General features: G+C 41.7%; 1 protein-coding gene across 3 annotated transcripts in view; it reads left to right on the forward strand.

Moving 5' to 3' along the window:
* The window catches only part of OSBPL5 (oxysterol binding protein like 5), a 243,061-nt gene that overhangs the window by 114,857 nt on the left and 109,901 nt on the right, over positions 1-18,303 (forward strand). For 2 of the 3 annotated variants that reach the window (XM_074997785.1, XM_074997784.1), the window contains one exon: positions 15,216-15,372. In XM_074997785.1, the coding sequence (XP_074853886.1) occupies positions 15,237-15,372 (136 nt within the window). In that variant the 5' untranslated portion in view covers positions 15,216-15,236. The remainder of the gene's footprint in view (positions 1-15,215; positions 15,373-18,303) is intronic. The other variant, XM_074997786.1, reaches the window with a different exon arrangement.

Consider the following 18,303-nt stretch of genomic DNA (forward strand, 5'->3'; position numbering starts at 1 on the left):
CTGAAGTTGCACTTCAAAGTAAGCAACTTTAAAGTTATTTTTGTAGTGTAGACATGGCCTATATTATAACATACAACTAAAGAACTTAAATTTTCATTTAGGAAAGCAATTAAAGTATATTTAACATGGTTTGGGACTTAAAATTAAGAATATCCTGAAGTGATTTCTAGAACAGGAATGTTGCACTGAATCAGGGCCTGAAAGAGATTAATAAAAAACTCAGAAACAACAATACCTGTGGTACCTTATAGACTAACTGATATTTTGGAGCATAAACTTTTGTGAGCAAAGACCCACTTTGTCAGATGCATGAGTAGGGGTTTCCAGAAGAGCATCTGACGAAGCAGGTCTTTGGCCACGAGAGCTTATGCTCCAAATATCTGTTAGTCTATAAGGTGCCACAGGTCATCTTGTTGCTTTTGAAGATACAGACTAACTTGGCTACCTCTCTGATTTAAAAAAAAACAACTCAGTTTGTTGAAAATAAAATGCAGCATGTAAAACCAGTGTAATAGAGAAAGTTGTTACCAACATCATGTGAAAGGTATCTATGAACCATCTGACCATTCTGGAGTAGTTTGTTATGCTGTATTGTCAGTTAGATTCTCAAGGGCAGAACTGCGCAGGTGAATACTTTTATGAGAAGTGATTAATGCAGATACACTACCTGTGGTAAGTGAGGAATCATTCTTCAGTAAACAAGGGGATGGTCAGTCAGGAATGTGTTCTGTAATGCAAGTGGAAAATTGAATGTGGTTTGTTAAATTAGTAGGCTTCTCATGTTGAAAATATCAGACATAATGTAAAGGTGAATGTAAAAGCCCTTGAGCATGTATTTCAATGACCCCTCCAAATCTGCTATAATTATTACTTACAGGGAATATGGAATAAAAGTGCAATCCTAGTGCAATGTTTACTGAAGTAATGGCTAACAATTCAAGGCAAAACAAAGAATGATCAGATAGTTGATATCAAAACAAAAAAGCAGTCATGTAGCACTTTAAAGGCTAACACAATAATTTATTAGGTGATGAGCGTTTGTGGGACAGATCCACTTCTTCAAAGCTCATCACCTAATAAATTATTTTGTTAGTCTTTAAAATGCTACATGACTGGGTTTTTTTTGTTTTGATATCTGTGTTAGTCTGTATTCTATCTCTCTGTTACTATTCAGATAGTTGATATTTACTATAAATAAATTAGATCCATTTGAAATAAGGTAAGTTGTGGTGGTCTTCATTTGTTTCATCCCACATGCTTAAAGGAAGACTACAATTAATATTTAAAATGGGGTGCCACATAAGCATTCTTCAGTTAGATTTACTTTTGGCTGATTCTTCCAAATGTCTATCATCACATTCAGAAAACTGATTGCATTAGGCTGCTGTCCTGGCCTAGTCAGGAACATGTCAAAAATAAATGTGCATACAATTCATCCCTGGTTCTGGTTTCATCCAAAGATGTCCTCTGATAACAGTACTTCAGTTGTTCTTCACAAGGTGACCTGAGGAGATCTGTGGTACCAAATATCTAGGAGTAGCAGTTGTAACAAGGTTATGCCTGTCCCTGCTTCCTCTTCACCTCATTAAAGCTGGATTTAAAATGTGTAAGCTGAGGAAAGAAATCCAGAAGGTAAAAGTTGTCTGAATGAACAGAAAACACATGGTCTATGTCTACACTTGCCCCCTTCTTTGAGGGGGGAATGGTTATCAGCCTGATCAGAGAATACTAATGAAGAGCTGTGATGAATATGCAGCACTTCCTTAGGTTAATTCTCCTCGCAGCTACTTCGAAGCATCGAACTTCTAAGTGCTGGCATGCCATGTAGCCGCGGGCACGTTGAAGTGCCCATCGCAAAACGGCATCCTGGCACTTAGAAGTTTGACACTTCAAAGTTGCTGTGGGGAGAATTAGCCTAATGAAGCACTGCATGTTCATCACAGCACTTCATTAGTAGTCTCCGATCGGACTGATTACTGTGCCCCCTTCAAAGAAGGGGGCAAGTGTAGATATAGCCATGGAGAGCTATAGCTTACAAAGCAATATGTTTCCCAGCTTGAATCCAGAAATAGTACTCCTGATACAATGATAAATCAAAGCAAAGGGAAAGCTGTCTCACTATTGAAGTCCAAGTCCCACATTCCTTTGGTATCAGTTTAGTACCGTCTAATAGTAAAGGTTTATTCATTCAGTCCAGAGATGAGTCAGTCATAAGATGTTCTTCAGGGTCAAGCCATACTACGCATTAACAGTTTTTAAGTGGCCTTAGGCCCCTAGCCAATTATCTGATAAGGAATAGTTTACAACTATTAAAAATATGAGTCACTGTTCTTATGATCTTAGTTGTAACACTGTCTGTTATAAGAGAAAATGGTAGATCATATGATCTTATGATTACACTGTGGTTTTCCTTTTGGGTGCTTGTAGTTATTGCTAAAATTCATATGTCTGCAAAGCTTAGAACATGAATGGAAATAATGTCAGTGTAAATACAATGGGCCAGATCCTCAAGTGTGGTCACTTGCCATGGAATGGAGCTCTTCTGATTAACACAAGCTGAAGGTTTGGTTTACTGGAATTAATTTACCTGCGTTCTAACAGTATAGTCTGTATTGAGAAGCACTCCTAAATGGTGATAAGTTGGGAGGAGGCTAGTCTTTTGCTGTTAAAAGAGAGAGTGCATTCTCAAAGGCTCCCCTTTCCTACTTCATTTATACATGTTTTCCTAAGCTGAAATGACTTTGCATGTCCTAGCTGGTAGAAACCAGTTTTACGTGTACAATTCACTGTGTTGGTATGTGGCAGCAAACAGACTAATCTCACATACATGCAAGTTTGGATCCCAAGCATAAAAAAATCAAACCAGCTTCATCTCCTTGGTATGCATCTCATACTGTATGCAAGGTTAGATGGCCAGCTGGCGTGTTCTGACTCGTACCCAACCTGCTGCTGCCTCTGTTGAAACTTGCAGAACTTTATTTGTTCAGGTCTCCAAAGTACAGAACAGGATTGCAAAAGGCTATATGTTAACTGCAATATGCTGGATTTTTTTTCCTGCTATTGTGTATTTTGTTATATTCCTACCCAAAGGAGTTGTGAATTAATTCAGGAGAATTTGCCTGGGAAGACAGAATTCACTGTACTGCACCTTCCTTTTTAATGGGCTTGAAGCAGCTGGGCATTTCTCTAACTTTCTTTACTGTAGCTAGACATGTATTTTAGGAGTAACACCCTGAAGGGGAATTCTGGGATAGTTAACATCCATCGCACTGCAAGACCTGATGAAAATTGGCAAAGCTCCATTAAAGTCATAACAGCTACAAAGATTTGCACCAAACAGGGATATAGTCCCCTATTTTATGACATATGAATCTTTGCTCTGTTGAGTCTATAATAGCAGACATGCATAAGCTAACCAGCTGTTCCACTTTTCTGACCATAGAAATTTAGCCTTCTAGAGTTCATTGAATTACATTTCATCTTCCTTTTCAAAGCAGATTCTAAAGATTGAGTTTCTACTGTGAATACAAAATATAGTTTAATGTAATATCGGAGAAAATTTAATGACCAGAAAAAGAGAACATTGCTTGAAATAAACTTAAAATAAAATTAAATATTCCTGTTTCACTAACACACTCAGGAAAGGGTTTGCCAGACCTTTAATTAACTGTTTATAGAGATGTGCATATTTCCAATCTATTTTAAACCTTGTAAGTTACAGTAAGCAAACCAATCCACCCACCAGTTAGCACAAAATAAGGACAGCATAATGTTCATGCAAAGTCTAGCTACTTGGTAATTACATTTCAGCAGCCAAAAAGTGTGAAGACACAGTTGCCTAGCTTGATACTAAAAGCTGAAATCTTCTGCAGTCCTCCTCCGTGGGTGCAGAAGGCACCACAAGCATTATGGAGGGCTTTACTGCACGTGTGTGCTATTATTTATCTATGAGAAATTTAGCAGACCTCATGACCATCCCAAATGGAACTGCTTTGCAGAGGTGCTGAGCCTTGACAGCTCTCGTTCATTTCAAGGGAAGCTGTGGATACTCAGCACCTCTGAACAGCCTATACAGTATTACTTTTTTCTATCTTCATTGGTTTGTACTTACTCATGAACCCATTTATGGACCAAAGACTTCACCAGATGCACCAGGTCTTGTCATATCCACAATTTTCATTGCTTGGGTGTTTCCTCTTTAAGTCCTGGATGCTATTAGGTAGGTTGATAGCTCCCCTTACATTTTATGTTGACCTAATGGGCAACCATGAAAACTATTCTGTGTCAGTGCTGTCAATGTTCTTGTATTTCTGCTCAAGAATATGATGGAAAGCTGGAGAGTCATCGCTTCTAAGGCCAGAAGTGACTACTGTGATCATCTAGTGTGGCATTTCCCTGTAACGGAACTTTCCCAAAACAATTCCTAGAAAAACATCTAATTTTAGTTTGGAAATTGCCAGGGACAAAATCTACCATGACACTGAGTGAATTGTCCTACTGGTTTTGACCCTCACTGTCAAAAGTTTACATCATCTTTCCAGCTTCAATTTCCAGCCATTGTCTCATGTTCTACCTTTCTCTGCCAAATTGCAGAACCTATTATTACATATCCATTCCTATGAAGATATAGAATGTAATCAAGTCATCCTTAACCTTCCTTTCGTTAAGCTAAATAGATTAAACTCCTTAAGACTATCACTTTAATGCATTTATTGCTCCTTTAACTATTCTGGTTGCACTTCTTTGAACTTTTTTCAACATATCAACATCCTTCTTGAATTGTGGGCACTGGAACTAGACACAGTATTCTAGCAGTGGTCACACCAGTGCCAAATACAGAGGTAAAATAACCTCTTTGCTTTTCTTTGAGAGTGTCTTATTTACACATTGTACGATCCCATTAGCTCTTTTGGCTTCAGTTTAACATTGGCTGGGTCTACACTTGCCCCCAACTTTGAAGGGGACATAGGAGATCATTAATGAAGTGCTGTGGTGAATATGCAGCACTTTGTTAGGCTAATTCTCCCCTGCGGCAACTTCGAAGTGTCAAACTTCAAAGTGCCAGCATGCATGTAGCCATGGGCGTTTCAAAGTGCCCGTGCTACTTCAAAGTGCCTTTACTCCCCAAAATTTGACACTGATTACCATGCCCCCTTCAAAGTTGGGGGCATGTATAGACAAACCAATTGGGAGTTAATGTTCTGCTGATTATCCACTCTGACGAACAAATCTTTTTCAGAGTCACTGCTAATGGAGTCCACATCCCTGTATGTATGGCCCATATTCTTTTTTCCTAGATGTACACATTTATATTGAGCTCCACAGTCTAACAAATCACTGTATATCAGTGACCTGTCTGCTTCATTATTTACTACTCCCCCAATTTTTGGTGTCATTTGTGAACTTTACCAGTGATTGTATGTTTTCTTATAGGTAACTGATTGAAAAAATGGGAATTAGCAGAAGGTCAAGAACTGATCCCCATTGGAAACACTTGTGCTTGATGATGGTTTTCTGTTTTAAAATTACATTTCAAAACCTATCAGTTAGCTACTTTTTGATATATCGTATGTTAATTTTATATTCTAGTTTTTTAATCAAATGATGTGTGGTACCAAGTCAAGTGCTTTACAAATCCAAGTATACTTTGTCAATAGTATTACCTTTATCAACCAAACTTTTAACCTCATAAAAACATTGTTAGATTTACAGAATCTATTTTTCATAAGCCCATGCTCATTTATATTAATTACATTACTCCTCTTTAATTATTAATAGAGTCCCATATCAGTAGCTCCATTATCCATTCCTTGGGGAATTCTGCAATTTTATCCTGGCTCCAAATGCAACAATTGCAGAATTCCCCTAGAACTCACCATCGTGCTCAAGAGCTATGTCAGTCTCACAAACCTGTAATTACTTGGGTTATTCCATTTACCGTTTTAAAAAATTGGCACATTAGTTTTTTCCAGTCTCCTGGGACTTTCTCAATGCTGAAAGACTTACTGAAAATCAGCATTAACAATCCAGCAAGCTCCACAGTCAGCTCTTTAAAGTTCTTGTGTTCAAATTACCTGGACCTGTTGATTTTAAAAGTTCTGATGTTAGTAACATCTGTTTATTATCCTCCAGAGTTATTAGCAAAATGAAAAGTGTTGACATCACCATCTGATGAGACTGTATCATATGTTTTTCCCAGATCCAGAACAGAAATATTTACTGAACACCTCTTCCTTTTTTTGTATTTTAATTGATAATTCTGCCATTTCAAACTAGTAACGGACAATGCCATTGACAGGATTTTTTTGTTACTAATATATTTTAAGGACTCATTTTTGTTGTCCTTCCCTTTGCTTTCCTTATCAGTTTTCTACAATTACTAACTTTTGCTTTATATTAATTACTGTCAATTACCCCTTTTTTCCATTTGTTTCTTCTGCTTCCCCTCTAGGTCAGTTCTTTATACCAAGACAACCTTCTTCTTCAGTTTTTGAGATTGCGATTTTTGGGCAACTAGTCAGGTGTTCTTAAATGATTCCCAATTATCATTCACATTTTCTTAATAAATTCTTCTTCATAGCTAATTTGGCTCATAGTCGTTTCCAGCTTTGTGAAATTAGCCTTACTAAAGCACTGTGTGTTTATAGTAACAGAGAGGGAGCCATGCTAGTCTATATACTATCAAAACAAAAAGCAGTCAAGTAGCACTTTAAAGACTAGCAAAATAATTTATTAGGTGAGCTTTCGTGGGACAGACCCACTCTTCAGACCATAGCCAGACCAGAACAGACTCAATATTTAAGGCACAGAGAACCAAAAACAGTAATCAAGGAGGACAAATCAGAAAAAAATGATCAAGTTGAGCAAATCAGAGAGTCTGGGGGGGAAGGTCAAGAATTAGATTAAGCCAAGTATGCAGATGAGCCCCTGCAGTGACTCAGAAAATTCCCATCCCGGTTCAAACCACGTGTTAATGTGCCGAATTTGAATATAAAAGACAGCTCGGCCGCTTCTCTTTGAATAGCGGTGCGAAAATTTTTTTTCAATAACATCCATACTCTGAATTCATTAACAGAATGCCCCATTCCATTAAAATGTTGACTAACTGGTTTGTGGATCTGGAGTGTTTTGATGTCTGTCTTGTGCCCATTAACTCTTTGTCTAAGGGAGTTAGAAGTCCGTCCAATATACAAAGCATCTCGGCATTGTTGGCACATATGATGTTAGTAGAGGAGCATGAGAAAGTGCCTGTGATTCTGTGAGTAACCTGGTTAGGTCCAGTGATGGTATTTCCAGAGAAGATATGTGGACAAAGCTGGCAGTGGGCTTTGTTGCAAGGAAAGGTTCCAGGACTGGTATTCCTGAGGTATAGACTGTGGCTGTTTGTGAGGATCCTCATAAAGTTGGGAGGTTGTCCACTGCCAGCTTTGTCCGCATATCTTCTCTGGAAATACCATCACTGGACCTAAACAGGTTACTCTCAGAATCACGGGCACTTTTTCATGCTCCTCTACTAACATCATATGTGCCAACAATGCCCAGATGCTTTGTATATTGGACGGACTTCTAACTCCCTTAGACAAAGGGTTAATGGGCACAAAACAGACATCAAAACACTCCAGATCCACAAACGAGTTAGTCAACATTTTAATGGAATGGGGCATTCTGTTAATGACTTAAGAGTATGCGTGTTACCGAAAAGAAATTTTCGTACTGCTATTCAAAGGGAAGCGGCCGAGCTGTCTTTTATATTCAAATTCGGCACATTAACACATGGTTTGAACCGGGATGGGAATTTTTCTGAGTCACTATAGGGGCTCGTCTGCATACTTGGTTTAATCTAATTCTTGACCTTTTTCCCCCCCGCCCTCCCCTCCACTCTTTGATTTTGCTCACCTTGATCATTTTTTTTCTGATTTGTCCTCCTTGATTACTGTTTTTTGGTTCTCTGTGCCTTAAATATTGAGTCTGTTCTGGTCTGGCTATGGTCTGAAGAGGTGGGTCTGTCCCACGAAAGCTCACCTAATAAATAATTTTGCTAGTCTTTAAAGTGCTACTTGACTGCTTTTTGTGTGTTTATGTGCATCTTTATTCCATTTGCACATTTATCAATGTGATGTCTTGTACATAGGGTTACCATTATTTTTTGTTTCTAGGATCAATTCCTTTTTATCTATTAGGACAAGACAATACTGCTGTTGGAATTTGGGAACTCATGTCATAGGGGGAAATTCTGAGCGTGGCATAAGTCTGCAGCAGCGTCCTCTGCAGTTTTAAGAAATGAAAATGTGGCGTAGGGACCAATCAGTGGAAGGTTCTTGGCCAGAGGATCAGCAAAGGTCAGCTGACATGACTATTCCTCGGTTGTCCTTTCCAATTATGGCTTTAGGATAAGAGCCTTATACATTGTCCAGGATTTTCAACAGCAAAAAGCTAAATTAGCCTTCTAAATCCACCTAAATTAGTGGCCTGAATTTTAAATGTGTTGAATACCTTGTAGTTCTCACATATGTCAGTTCTTAAATGTTTGCCTCTAAGTATCACCCAGAGGTCGCAGCAGCATTAGGTAACTCGACAGAAATTGGCAGGACAGCCCATATTGACAGGTATAAAAATTATGAGTACTTTATGTAATCCCCACTATTCAAAGGAACTTGAGTTACATCAAATGATAAAGCATCTGTTCTCTCTCTCTCTCTCTCTCTCTCTCTCACACACACACACACACACACACACACACACAAAAAATCTTTTCATGTAATATTCTACTGCATTGTGCTCTGGACTCGGGAATGAAGGAAAATTCTGTGCCTCCAGCAGGCTAAGTCTGCATCTCTCAGATCTTTACCGAGGAAGCATTGTGGGAACCAAACTCCTCACATTTTTGAGAAATGAAACCTGGAGTTTTGTTTACATTGCGGCTACACACCTGTGGATAGCCCAGGTGAGCTGACTCAGGCTTGTGGGGCTTGGGCAAGATGGCTGTGTGGATGTTCAGTAGATGTTCAGACTCTTGCGAAAGTTGGAGATGTAGGACTCTGCAAGGTAGGAGGATCTCAGAGCTCGAGCTGCAGCTCAACCCTGAATGTCTGTACTACAATTCATTAACCCTGTAGCTTAAGCTTCACAAACCTGAGTCAAGTGGCCAGGCCTGCAAACAGGGGCAAAGGGGACAACTGCTTCAGGGCTTGGTGAATCAAAAGAACAAGGAGCTCCTAGTTGCTGCCCCTATTGCAGGAACTGGATTCTCAGAATCTTTCAATTGCTACTGGAGCCCCATGTGGCATGCTTTGGATGGATGTGAGGGTTGGCTGGGGTGGGAGAAGGGCACAGCCTGGCATGGTCCAGGCAGTGCTGACAGCTGGGTGTCCCAGCCTACCTCCTGCCCAAATCTGTCAGCCTCTTGCAGGTGGCACAGGCCAGCCACAGGTTTTTAACTGCAATATAGACATATTTTAAGAACCCAAGTCAACACCTGTCTTCTATACTATACGAAAAATGAGGAAGAAGTGAATCTTTGACGAGAAGTTTCTACACCATAGGATCCAATTTAGTAAAGACCCTTTCATTCGTATTTCCTGTAAGGTGAGCACACCAGTGGCTGCCCAGGGGAGATTCAGGTTCCACCCAGCTGACTGGGGAGAGGGATAGCTCAGTGGTTTGAGCATTAGCCCACTCAACCCTGGGTTGTGAGTCCAATCCTTGTGGGGGGCTATTTAAAGATCTGGAGCAAATAGATTTAAAAAAAATGAATCTATCAGGGCTGGTGCTAGGTCCTGTTGTAAATGCAGGGGACTGGACTCAATGACCTCTGAAGGTTTCTTCCAGCTCTATGAGCTAAACCACAGCTGACTGCATGTGTTTCTGTTGGTGGTGCACATTTGCACACACCTTGGTGCACATAAAATTTATTCTGCACCTGGATGGGAAAAAAATAGGGGGAATAACGCCTGTCACCTGTCAAATGTAAGCTGCAATGATGGGGTCACTAAAAGATGGATGGTGTATGAGCACAAATGCTTATCCAGATGAGGCTCAATGATGAATGGAAAATAGAGTTGAAGCTTATAATTTATTCCCTAGCCCTCTTTCCATTGGGTGTACATAATATTTCTGAATGCTTTCTTGTAGTAAAATTTGGCCTGTCTGGGCCATACTATTTGGGGAGAAAATCCCCAAGGGTCTGCTTTTGCTTATGGCATTTTAAAAGCCCTTCCACTTCAAAAGTGGAAACTTCAAGCAGGCTTTCTGGGAACAGAGACAGAAAATAACTCACTGTGAGCATTCTAAAAAGAATGATTTAAGCCAGCATTATTTTTAAAGATTTTTTTTCCATGAGTTAACTGAATAGACACATCTCAAATATAGCCAGGGACTACACACGGAAGTGCTTTGTAAACCAACAGTGGCAATGTGAAGCTACTCCATCACTTCAAAGGAGGCCAGTGGGGAGATTCAGGGTGTGTGAACACAATCACACATGTTCAAACCAGTGGACAAATGTGCTGCTGCATTTTAAACAATTGTAGGCAATGGAGATGCACTGTGTGATGAGGCCCTATTAGAGGGAATAACAGGAATGGTCACAAGGATGTGTCTTGCTGTTGCAAAGTTATCACGTGATAAATAAGGTTACAGCCTGTACAAATTGTGTACCTGGAAAAGCCTGGTAGTTCACTATCAGCCAGTGACTTTTCTCTTCTGACAGGAACATCAAGATTCCTTGCTGCAAACAAGTGCCCGCCTCAGTAAGCATGGATATGAAGAAAGAAAGGAATTTCATAATAATGACTGGTTTTCTGTGGCTAAAAGATGTGATGTAATAAATGAAGAACAAGGTTGTGAATAAACCATGTGCCCCATTGTTATAAATATGTGGATACAGTAGACCTGTACTTTGGAAATAAATGTATTCTGCCTGGCCAACACAAATACATGAATCTATTCCGATTAGAATCTGTAGGAGTTCCACCATTGATATCAGTGGGAGCAAACCCAAAACTCTAGAACCAAATCTCTTGTGTTATTGCTAACATGGTCTCAGCTTTTTATTTAAAGAAATCAAAGAGAAACTCTGTAGTGAAAATTGGGACTAGTGATAAAGAGATGGATGGAAAATAGAGTTGAAGCTTATAATTTATTCCCTAGCCCTCCTTCCATGGGGTGTACGTAATATTTCTGAATGGTTTCTTGTAGCAAAATTTGGCCTGTCTGGGTCATACTATTTGGGGAGAAAATCCCCAGGGTCTGCTTTTGCTTATGGCGTCTTAAAAGTACTTCCACTTCAAAGGTGGAAACTTCAAGCAGGCTTTCTGGGAACAGATACAGAAAATAACTCGCTGTGAGCATTCTAAAAAGAATGATTTAAGCCAGTATTTTCAAAGATTTTTTTCCATGAGAACTGAATAGACACATTTTTATCTTCTTTTTATTAACTTTGATTTTAATGTTACTCCCCCATTGCTCCATAGCCATGATGTAGAAATTTACACAACAGTTGAATCTGTCAGCCTCTGTACAATTATTCCCCCCATCCGAATTGGCCCCAAACTGAAACACTGGCTCAGCACCCTGAAACAGTTGGAGCAGTTGGATCTGGACTTTATCTCTACGTCTACACGTGCCCCAAACTTCGAAATGGCCACGCAAATGGCCATTTCGAAGTTTACTAATGAAGCGCTGAAATGCATATTCAGCGCTTCATTAGCATGCGGGCGGCAGCGGCGCTTCGAAATTGATGCGGCTTGCCGCCGCACGGCGCATCCACACGGGGCTCCTTTTCGAAAGGACCCCACCTACTTCGAAGTCCCCTTATTCCCATGAGCTGATGGGAATAAGGAGACTTCGAAGTAGGCGGGGTCCTTTCGAAAAGGAGCCGCGTCAATTTCGAAGCGCCGCTGCCGCCCGCATGCTAATGAAGCGCTGAATATGCATTTCAGCGCTTCATTAGTAAACTTCGAAATGGCCATTTGCGTGGCCATTTCGAAGTTTGGGGCACGTGTAGACACGGCCTATGATGCAGGCCCATCTCTGATTGAGTTGTGCTGTCCCCCAAAAGCAAACACTGGTACTGATTCTCTGCTGCCTTCATTGATGCCTGTGCAAAGTAATCACAATGAAATGCTGCAACTCTGACTTCTTGGAATTCTACATCTGTTTTGCAAAGGGGTAAATAACAAAAATATTTAGCACTGTTTGAGAATATTGTATTCTCAAAGCATTGCACAGACCTCCCCCAAAGTTTTCTACAAATGCTGGGATGAGACCCCATTTTGCATGCAGCAAACTTAGTCTGTTTATTTGCTACCTTCGGGATACTGGAGTGTTCACTTTGTTTACCTAACAGATGTGAGCAGACCTGTGATGTGCGTGCCACTGTGACTTCTGGCTGGGAGGAAGGTTGCAGAAACAGGCTAAGGGTGAGAGATCTGTGTGGGAGGGAGGGTGCAGAAGTCGGCTGGGGTTGGGGGATCTGGGGAGAAGGTAAGGTGCATAAGTGGGCAGGGGAAAGCAGCAGTGGGGTTCAGGTGCAGGCTGGAGGTGAGGGATCAGAGCAGGAGGGAGATTGCAAAAGCAGGCTGGGGATGGGATGTGGCTGGGAGGAGGGGAAGGCACATGAACAGGCTGAGGGTGGGGGTCTGAGTAGGAAGGAGGGTACAGGAGCAGTGTAGGGATGGTGGGAGTTATCTGGGGGCAAGAATGGGCTGGTGATGGGGGTGGGTCTGGGCAATGCATGGGTGCTGACAGGGAAAATGGCAGCATGGAGAAAGCTCTCTGGAGATGCTTTTCTCCCACCCCTTCCAGATACTACCACCTGCCCTGCTGCTCTGATTGGCCAGAATTCTGGCCAGTCAGAGCAGTGGGAGAAGCCTCTCCTAGCAGCTATGTGCTACCATTTCCCCAACCAGGGGAGAGGGAGAAGGAGAAGCATCAGCAGGGCCTCTTCCTGCTCCCACCAGGCAGAGCCCATGGGCCAGATCTGGCCCATTCATCTGACTCTGGTCCATGAGGCTCAGGGCTCCATAACCCCACCCACTGCAGGGCAGATGCTGGGAAAAGGAGCCCAGAGCCTCAGGGGCTGGATCTGGACTATAGGCCTCAGGTTCCCCCACCCTGCTCTACACAAAAACCTTAAGAACGGAAGTGTCACTGTATATACATAACGCCTTCATCCGTGCATCCATTTTATGACAATGATGTCCCATGTGACACCAGCTTTTTATTTGACACCTCTCATGACACTCTTTGGGAGCTAGGTTGCATATGTCAGACCGGATCTCTAACTTTCATATGCTCCCTTTGGTGCCCCTTACCAGTTGGCACCAATAGGTTCCTAACTCACACTTATCTTTTTGCAGTGCAATTTCTTTTTAACTCAAAAACCATTATTGTGTATTTGCTTCCTATATGACTCAAAATGGCCTGAGACACTGCCCTCGCAAAACACAAGAGGATGTTTTCTCATGTTGGCCTAGATCCTTGCCTGCCACCTAAATTTCCTCTAAGCTACTGCTGTGTTGGCGAAAGAGGGAGAGAGATACTGTTCCCCAGCCCCAGGGCTGTTGCAGCTGCAGAGAAATGCTCTCTCCTAGTCTTGTACCTGCTGTGGCCAGGGAGAGGAGCCTCTGCCCCCTGAGCCCACGTACTGCCATGGGGAGAGAGAGCCAGGAGGAGTCCTGTCTCCACACCACAGTCCTAGGAAAGCCTGCACACCAAACTAACTACTCATCCCGCAGTCCCACTCCAGAGCCAGCACCCCCAGACAGAGCATTAATCCCGCACACCCAATCCTCTGCCCTTGTCTTGAGCCTTCACCAACACTCTAAACCCCTCAGCCCTGCCCGTCACACATCAGCGCCATATTGGTGCAAATAACATTAATTCTACACATGCTGGGAAAAATTAAAGGTGGTATTACCCTCACCCTGCCTCAGTCATGCCTGAAAGGGGCAGTTGAGGCTTCTTCTATCAGAGATGAAGTGAGGAGGGTTTTCGGATGCAGGGAGATGGTTTGTCCAGGAGCAGGGTGAAAGCACACCGTGTCCCTCATGCTCCCCAGCTAGCACAGTGGTTCATTCAGTTTCATTTCAGACAGAGTAATTTAAAGCAGCCTCTAGGCTTCTTTAGATCATGCTGGCATGGCAGCTGTTTCTGCTGTTTGTCTTCTGCTGCACCAAGGAGCTGACCTGTTATTTCCTCATGGCTCAAAGAGAGGATCAAACTCAAAGACAATTTTTTCAGGAAACAATGTCCTGAAATTCCAGTGAGGTCCCCCCACTTCAGTTGTTTTTCTTGTGCCATAATTCATTCTGTGAGAGAAAATATACCATGTAGCTCTTTCTGCAAACCCTCAAGGTAAAGTTGACTTCCATTACTGCTAATGAGAACCCTGTCTCTGATTGCATGTCAGGGGGAGAATAAAACCTAGAACTCAGGAAGATGGTCATAAAACCCAGTTCTGATGGGTAAGAAAGGATGGCTTGACAGAAGGCTAAAAGGAAACCTTTTAATTCCAGTCAGTATAATGTGTGCCTCGGCTGAGCGATGGTAAATAGCACAGCACTACCCAGTTCTTGTACTGAGACACGGGGAGGCTTTGAAGGAGATAAATGCTGTTCTGTGGCACTACCAAGAGGCAAAGACTTGGAAGCTGATCTGTTGGCCATTTGAAGGAAAATGTGAAGCTCCTCAAATGTGCTGTAGGAAGAAATCGGGCAGGAGGGACACTAGCTTTTCAGTGCTAGTTCCATGTGCTGCTCTAGTCTCTCCTTTCAGGATCCTGGCAGCTGGCTTTCCTTTATATATCTTAGATTCTGAGCTCAGTGTCTGCAGCCTAAAGCCAGAACCTTATTTTTAAAAAGATAGCCAAGCCACCTGGTGCCCTGCTTTTGCTAGGTCCAGCAAGTTACCAGTGCCTAGAAGGTATTTTCAAGGCCCCATAAACAAATGGATGCCATGCTGGGTGGATGCACAAACCAGAGATTGTAGCAGTGTCACTCCAGTACCCCACAGTTTGTGAATGGCCAAGAGTCAGCAGCACAGTAATTTGGCTGTTTCTACTAACATAGTAGTTTGTTTGCATAGCCTTCTGGCATTCTAAAAATGGAATAGGCACTCTGCTTAGATCACTTTGAAGAAGCAGAGTTATCTGCGTGTGAGACTTCAGTTTTGTGTGTCTGGCAGTAACTGTTGTTATTTCTGTCCCTTCCTTTTAGAAAACCCCTACTGCTCATGCCATGAAGGAGGAGAATTTTCTTCGTCGCAGGTTCTCACTCTGTCCTGCTTCTTCCACCCCTCAGAAAATTGACCCTCGCAAGCTGACACGGAATCTGTTCTTCGGGGCTGATAATGAGATCTACCCCCTCAGCCCAGGTCAGTGTGTGCTACATTGCTTTAGAGTGTGCTGTGTGGTGCTCTTAGCCAATCTTCAATCATTTCAAATCTCAACGCAGTACATAGAGAGAAACAGTACCAAACCTAATGAACTACTTTTCTGGGGAGGTTGGTTGAGTCTAAGGGGATTTTATTAAAGCATCGGCAAGAAACAAAGGGAAACAGTTTTATGTGGAAGCATGAGCAGGAGATCAAACTCGTTCAGCGTAGGAGGCCCCGATCCTCTCCACTCAAACATCCGCTCCATGTGCAGTGGCAGTCAATAAAAGCAAACAATGTCAGGATCATGAAGAAAGGATAGAGAATTAGAGAATATCTTGCTACTTCTATATAAGTCCATGGTATGTCCATATCTTATATACTGTGTGCAGACGTGGTCACCTCATCTTTAATTTAAAAAAAATTAAACTGGAATTGGAAAAGGTTCAGAAAAGTGCAACAGAAATGGTTAAGGGTATGGAACAACTTCCATATGGGGAGAGATTACCAAGGCTGGGACTTTTCTGCATGGAAAAAGGTGAGTAAGGGGGAATATATTGGAGGTCTGTAAAATCATGATTGGTGTGAAGAACGTGAATAAAGAAGAGTTATTTACTCCTTCCCATAACACAAGAACTAGGGATCACGAAATAAAATTTAATAGGCAGCAGGTTTAAAACAAATAAAAGTTCTTCTTCACACAATACACAGTCAGCCTGTGGAACTCTTTGCCAGAGGATATTCTGAAGGCCAAGACTATAATAGGGTTTAAAAAGAGCTAGATAAATTCATGGAAGTTAGGTCCATCTGTGGCTATTAGCCAGGATGGGCAGGGATGGTATCCCTAGCCTTTGTCAGCAGCTGGGAATGGGTGACAGGGGATGAGTCACTTGATGATTATCTATCTCTTCATTCTCTCTGGGGCACCTGGCATGGCCACTGTCAGAAGACAAAATGCTGGGCTAAATGTACTTTTAGTCTGCCCCACTGTGGTCATTCTTATGAGGTCTTGAGTGGTTCCTGCAAAATGCTGCAAGCCTTCCACTTCCATTGATTTAAGTGGGAGTGACGGGCATTCACATTGCAGAGGTGGGGCTCAGAACTTGTTGAACACTGAGTGGCCTAAAATTTAGGAAGTGATTTGCAATATCTCTATTTTGAGATGCCTAATGTGGATTGCCCTAAAAAGCAGACCCCTTTATGGCATCTCATGGGAACCTAAAATTGAGGAACCCCCTATTTCTAGCCCCTTTTGCTGATCGTCATTACTACTTTTAAGTCACTTGACCCTGCAGTGTATGGTAAATGTTACAAGGACAAAATCTCTTTCCCCAATGGTGCATAAGTATTTCAAACATTTCCCCAAGCAATATGCTCAGCTGTAGTGAGTACAACACCAGCTTAAAGAGCTTACAAAACTTCCTTTAAGTTTACTCTAAAATGCCTAGCAAACATCTGCTCTACAGGAAATGAAAGTCATGATATTGTTTTGGTATTTTCTGCGTGTGATAAATACTCAGTCAAAATGTTTCTCTGATTGCAATCTGCAAACAGTGCTTCAGATTCCAGTTTCTAAATATGTGATTTAACCTTAGATGAGGGAGAGATCATATTTTTGCAAAGTCATAATTTGTGGTTATCATTTCTGTACTTAATAATCAAGTTGAGTAGCACCTCAGTGAGTTGTAGGCATGCTGATATTTCAGAAGAAAAGGGTCAGCACCTGTGAAAAAGCAAGGTGACATTTTGTATTTCTAGAGCATCCACAAGGTATTTGGAGCTAGATCCACAGAGGAATATACGTAACTACCTTTTTAGGACCCTAAGTCAACATTTAGGTGCTGCTAACTTTCACAAAACCGCTGCTCAGCTACTGCCTCCCACAGTACGTGTCTAAACTCCACAGGCATCTCTATTTCTGCCAGTAGGCCTATGCAAAGCTGCCTGAAACCTGATGCTGCCAGGCTGTTTTATGCCTGAGCTCATGTCTCAGCCCTGGTGGGATTCTCAAACCAGGCATTTTTCTGCTGTCTTGTGACATGCCTATCTAACACAAAAGACGTCAGAGATAAGCAAGCTGGGGGCTGACTGGCATGTGTGTGAGTGCCTAGTGTAGGGGTCAGCAACCAAAATAGCAAGAACAACCTTTTTTTTTTTTTTCCAAACTCAGTAAAAACCTCAATAATTCTGCAGCCGCAGTGCATGTGAATATAAGATAGTGCTTAATAAATAACATCAAACCATAGATTTTGTAACCCGTATTTTAAGAATAGTGCGCACACAGTAATTTGTAATGTGATACATGTTTACTGCAGGACGTTCACAAACTTTTTACATATTTTTATTGGTGGTGAACTCCTCATTGGAAATGGGACATAAAGAAAGGGAGCCCAGACAAATTTGATGTGAATGTGAAGGATTGGGTCTATTAATTTTGGAATTCTCTCTTTTCATCTTTGATTTTCCTGTTTTTTTGAAGCCATTCCTACCTCCCCACTTTAATTATGCCAGTTTTATTTCACTTTTAATTTCAGTTTTCTTTCTTAAAATGTGGGTTGCCCTTCACAGCAGGAATGCCACAAGTTTCCTTTTCCTTTTCAGAATCATGACTTTCTTAGCAGCTTGATCAAAACACAGATACAGTGTCATATCCCACAATGCAATGCACATATTAAAGGGGATTTATCCAATAGGATCACATACCGTTTGCTATTTAGATATAAGTGGCTCATTTTTAAGCCTTTAGACATTTGCCATTTATCAAAATGAATCAGTAATTTTTGGTTTTGTTCTGTTTTGTTTTGTTTTTACTTTGCTATGGTAGTGTTAGGAGCTACAAAGAAGCTGCATGTGGCTCCGGAGCCACAGGTTGCAGACCCCTGGCCTAGTGTACACAGCTTGGGAGATACCCAAGCTTGAATCCCTGATTTG

This window comes from Carettochelys insculpta, chromosome 6 (genome assembly GCF_033958435.1).
Source record: "Carettochelys insculpta isolate YL-2023 chromosome 6, ASM3395843v1, whole genome shotgun sequence".
Taxonomy (NCBI): Eukaryota; Metazoa; Chordata; order Testudines; family Carettochelyidae; genus Carettochelys; species Carettochelys insculpta.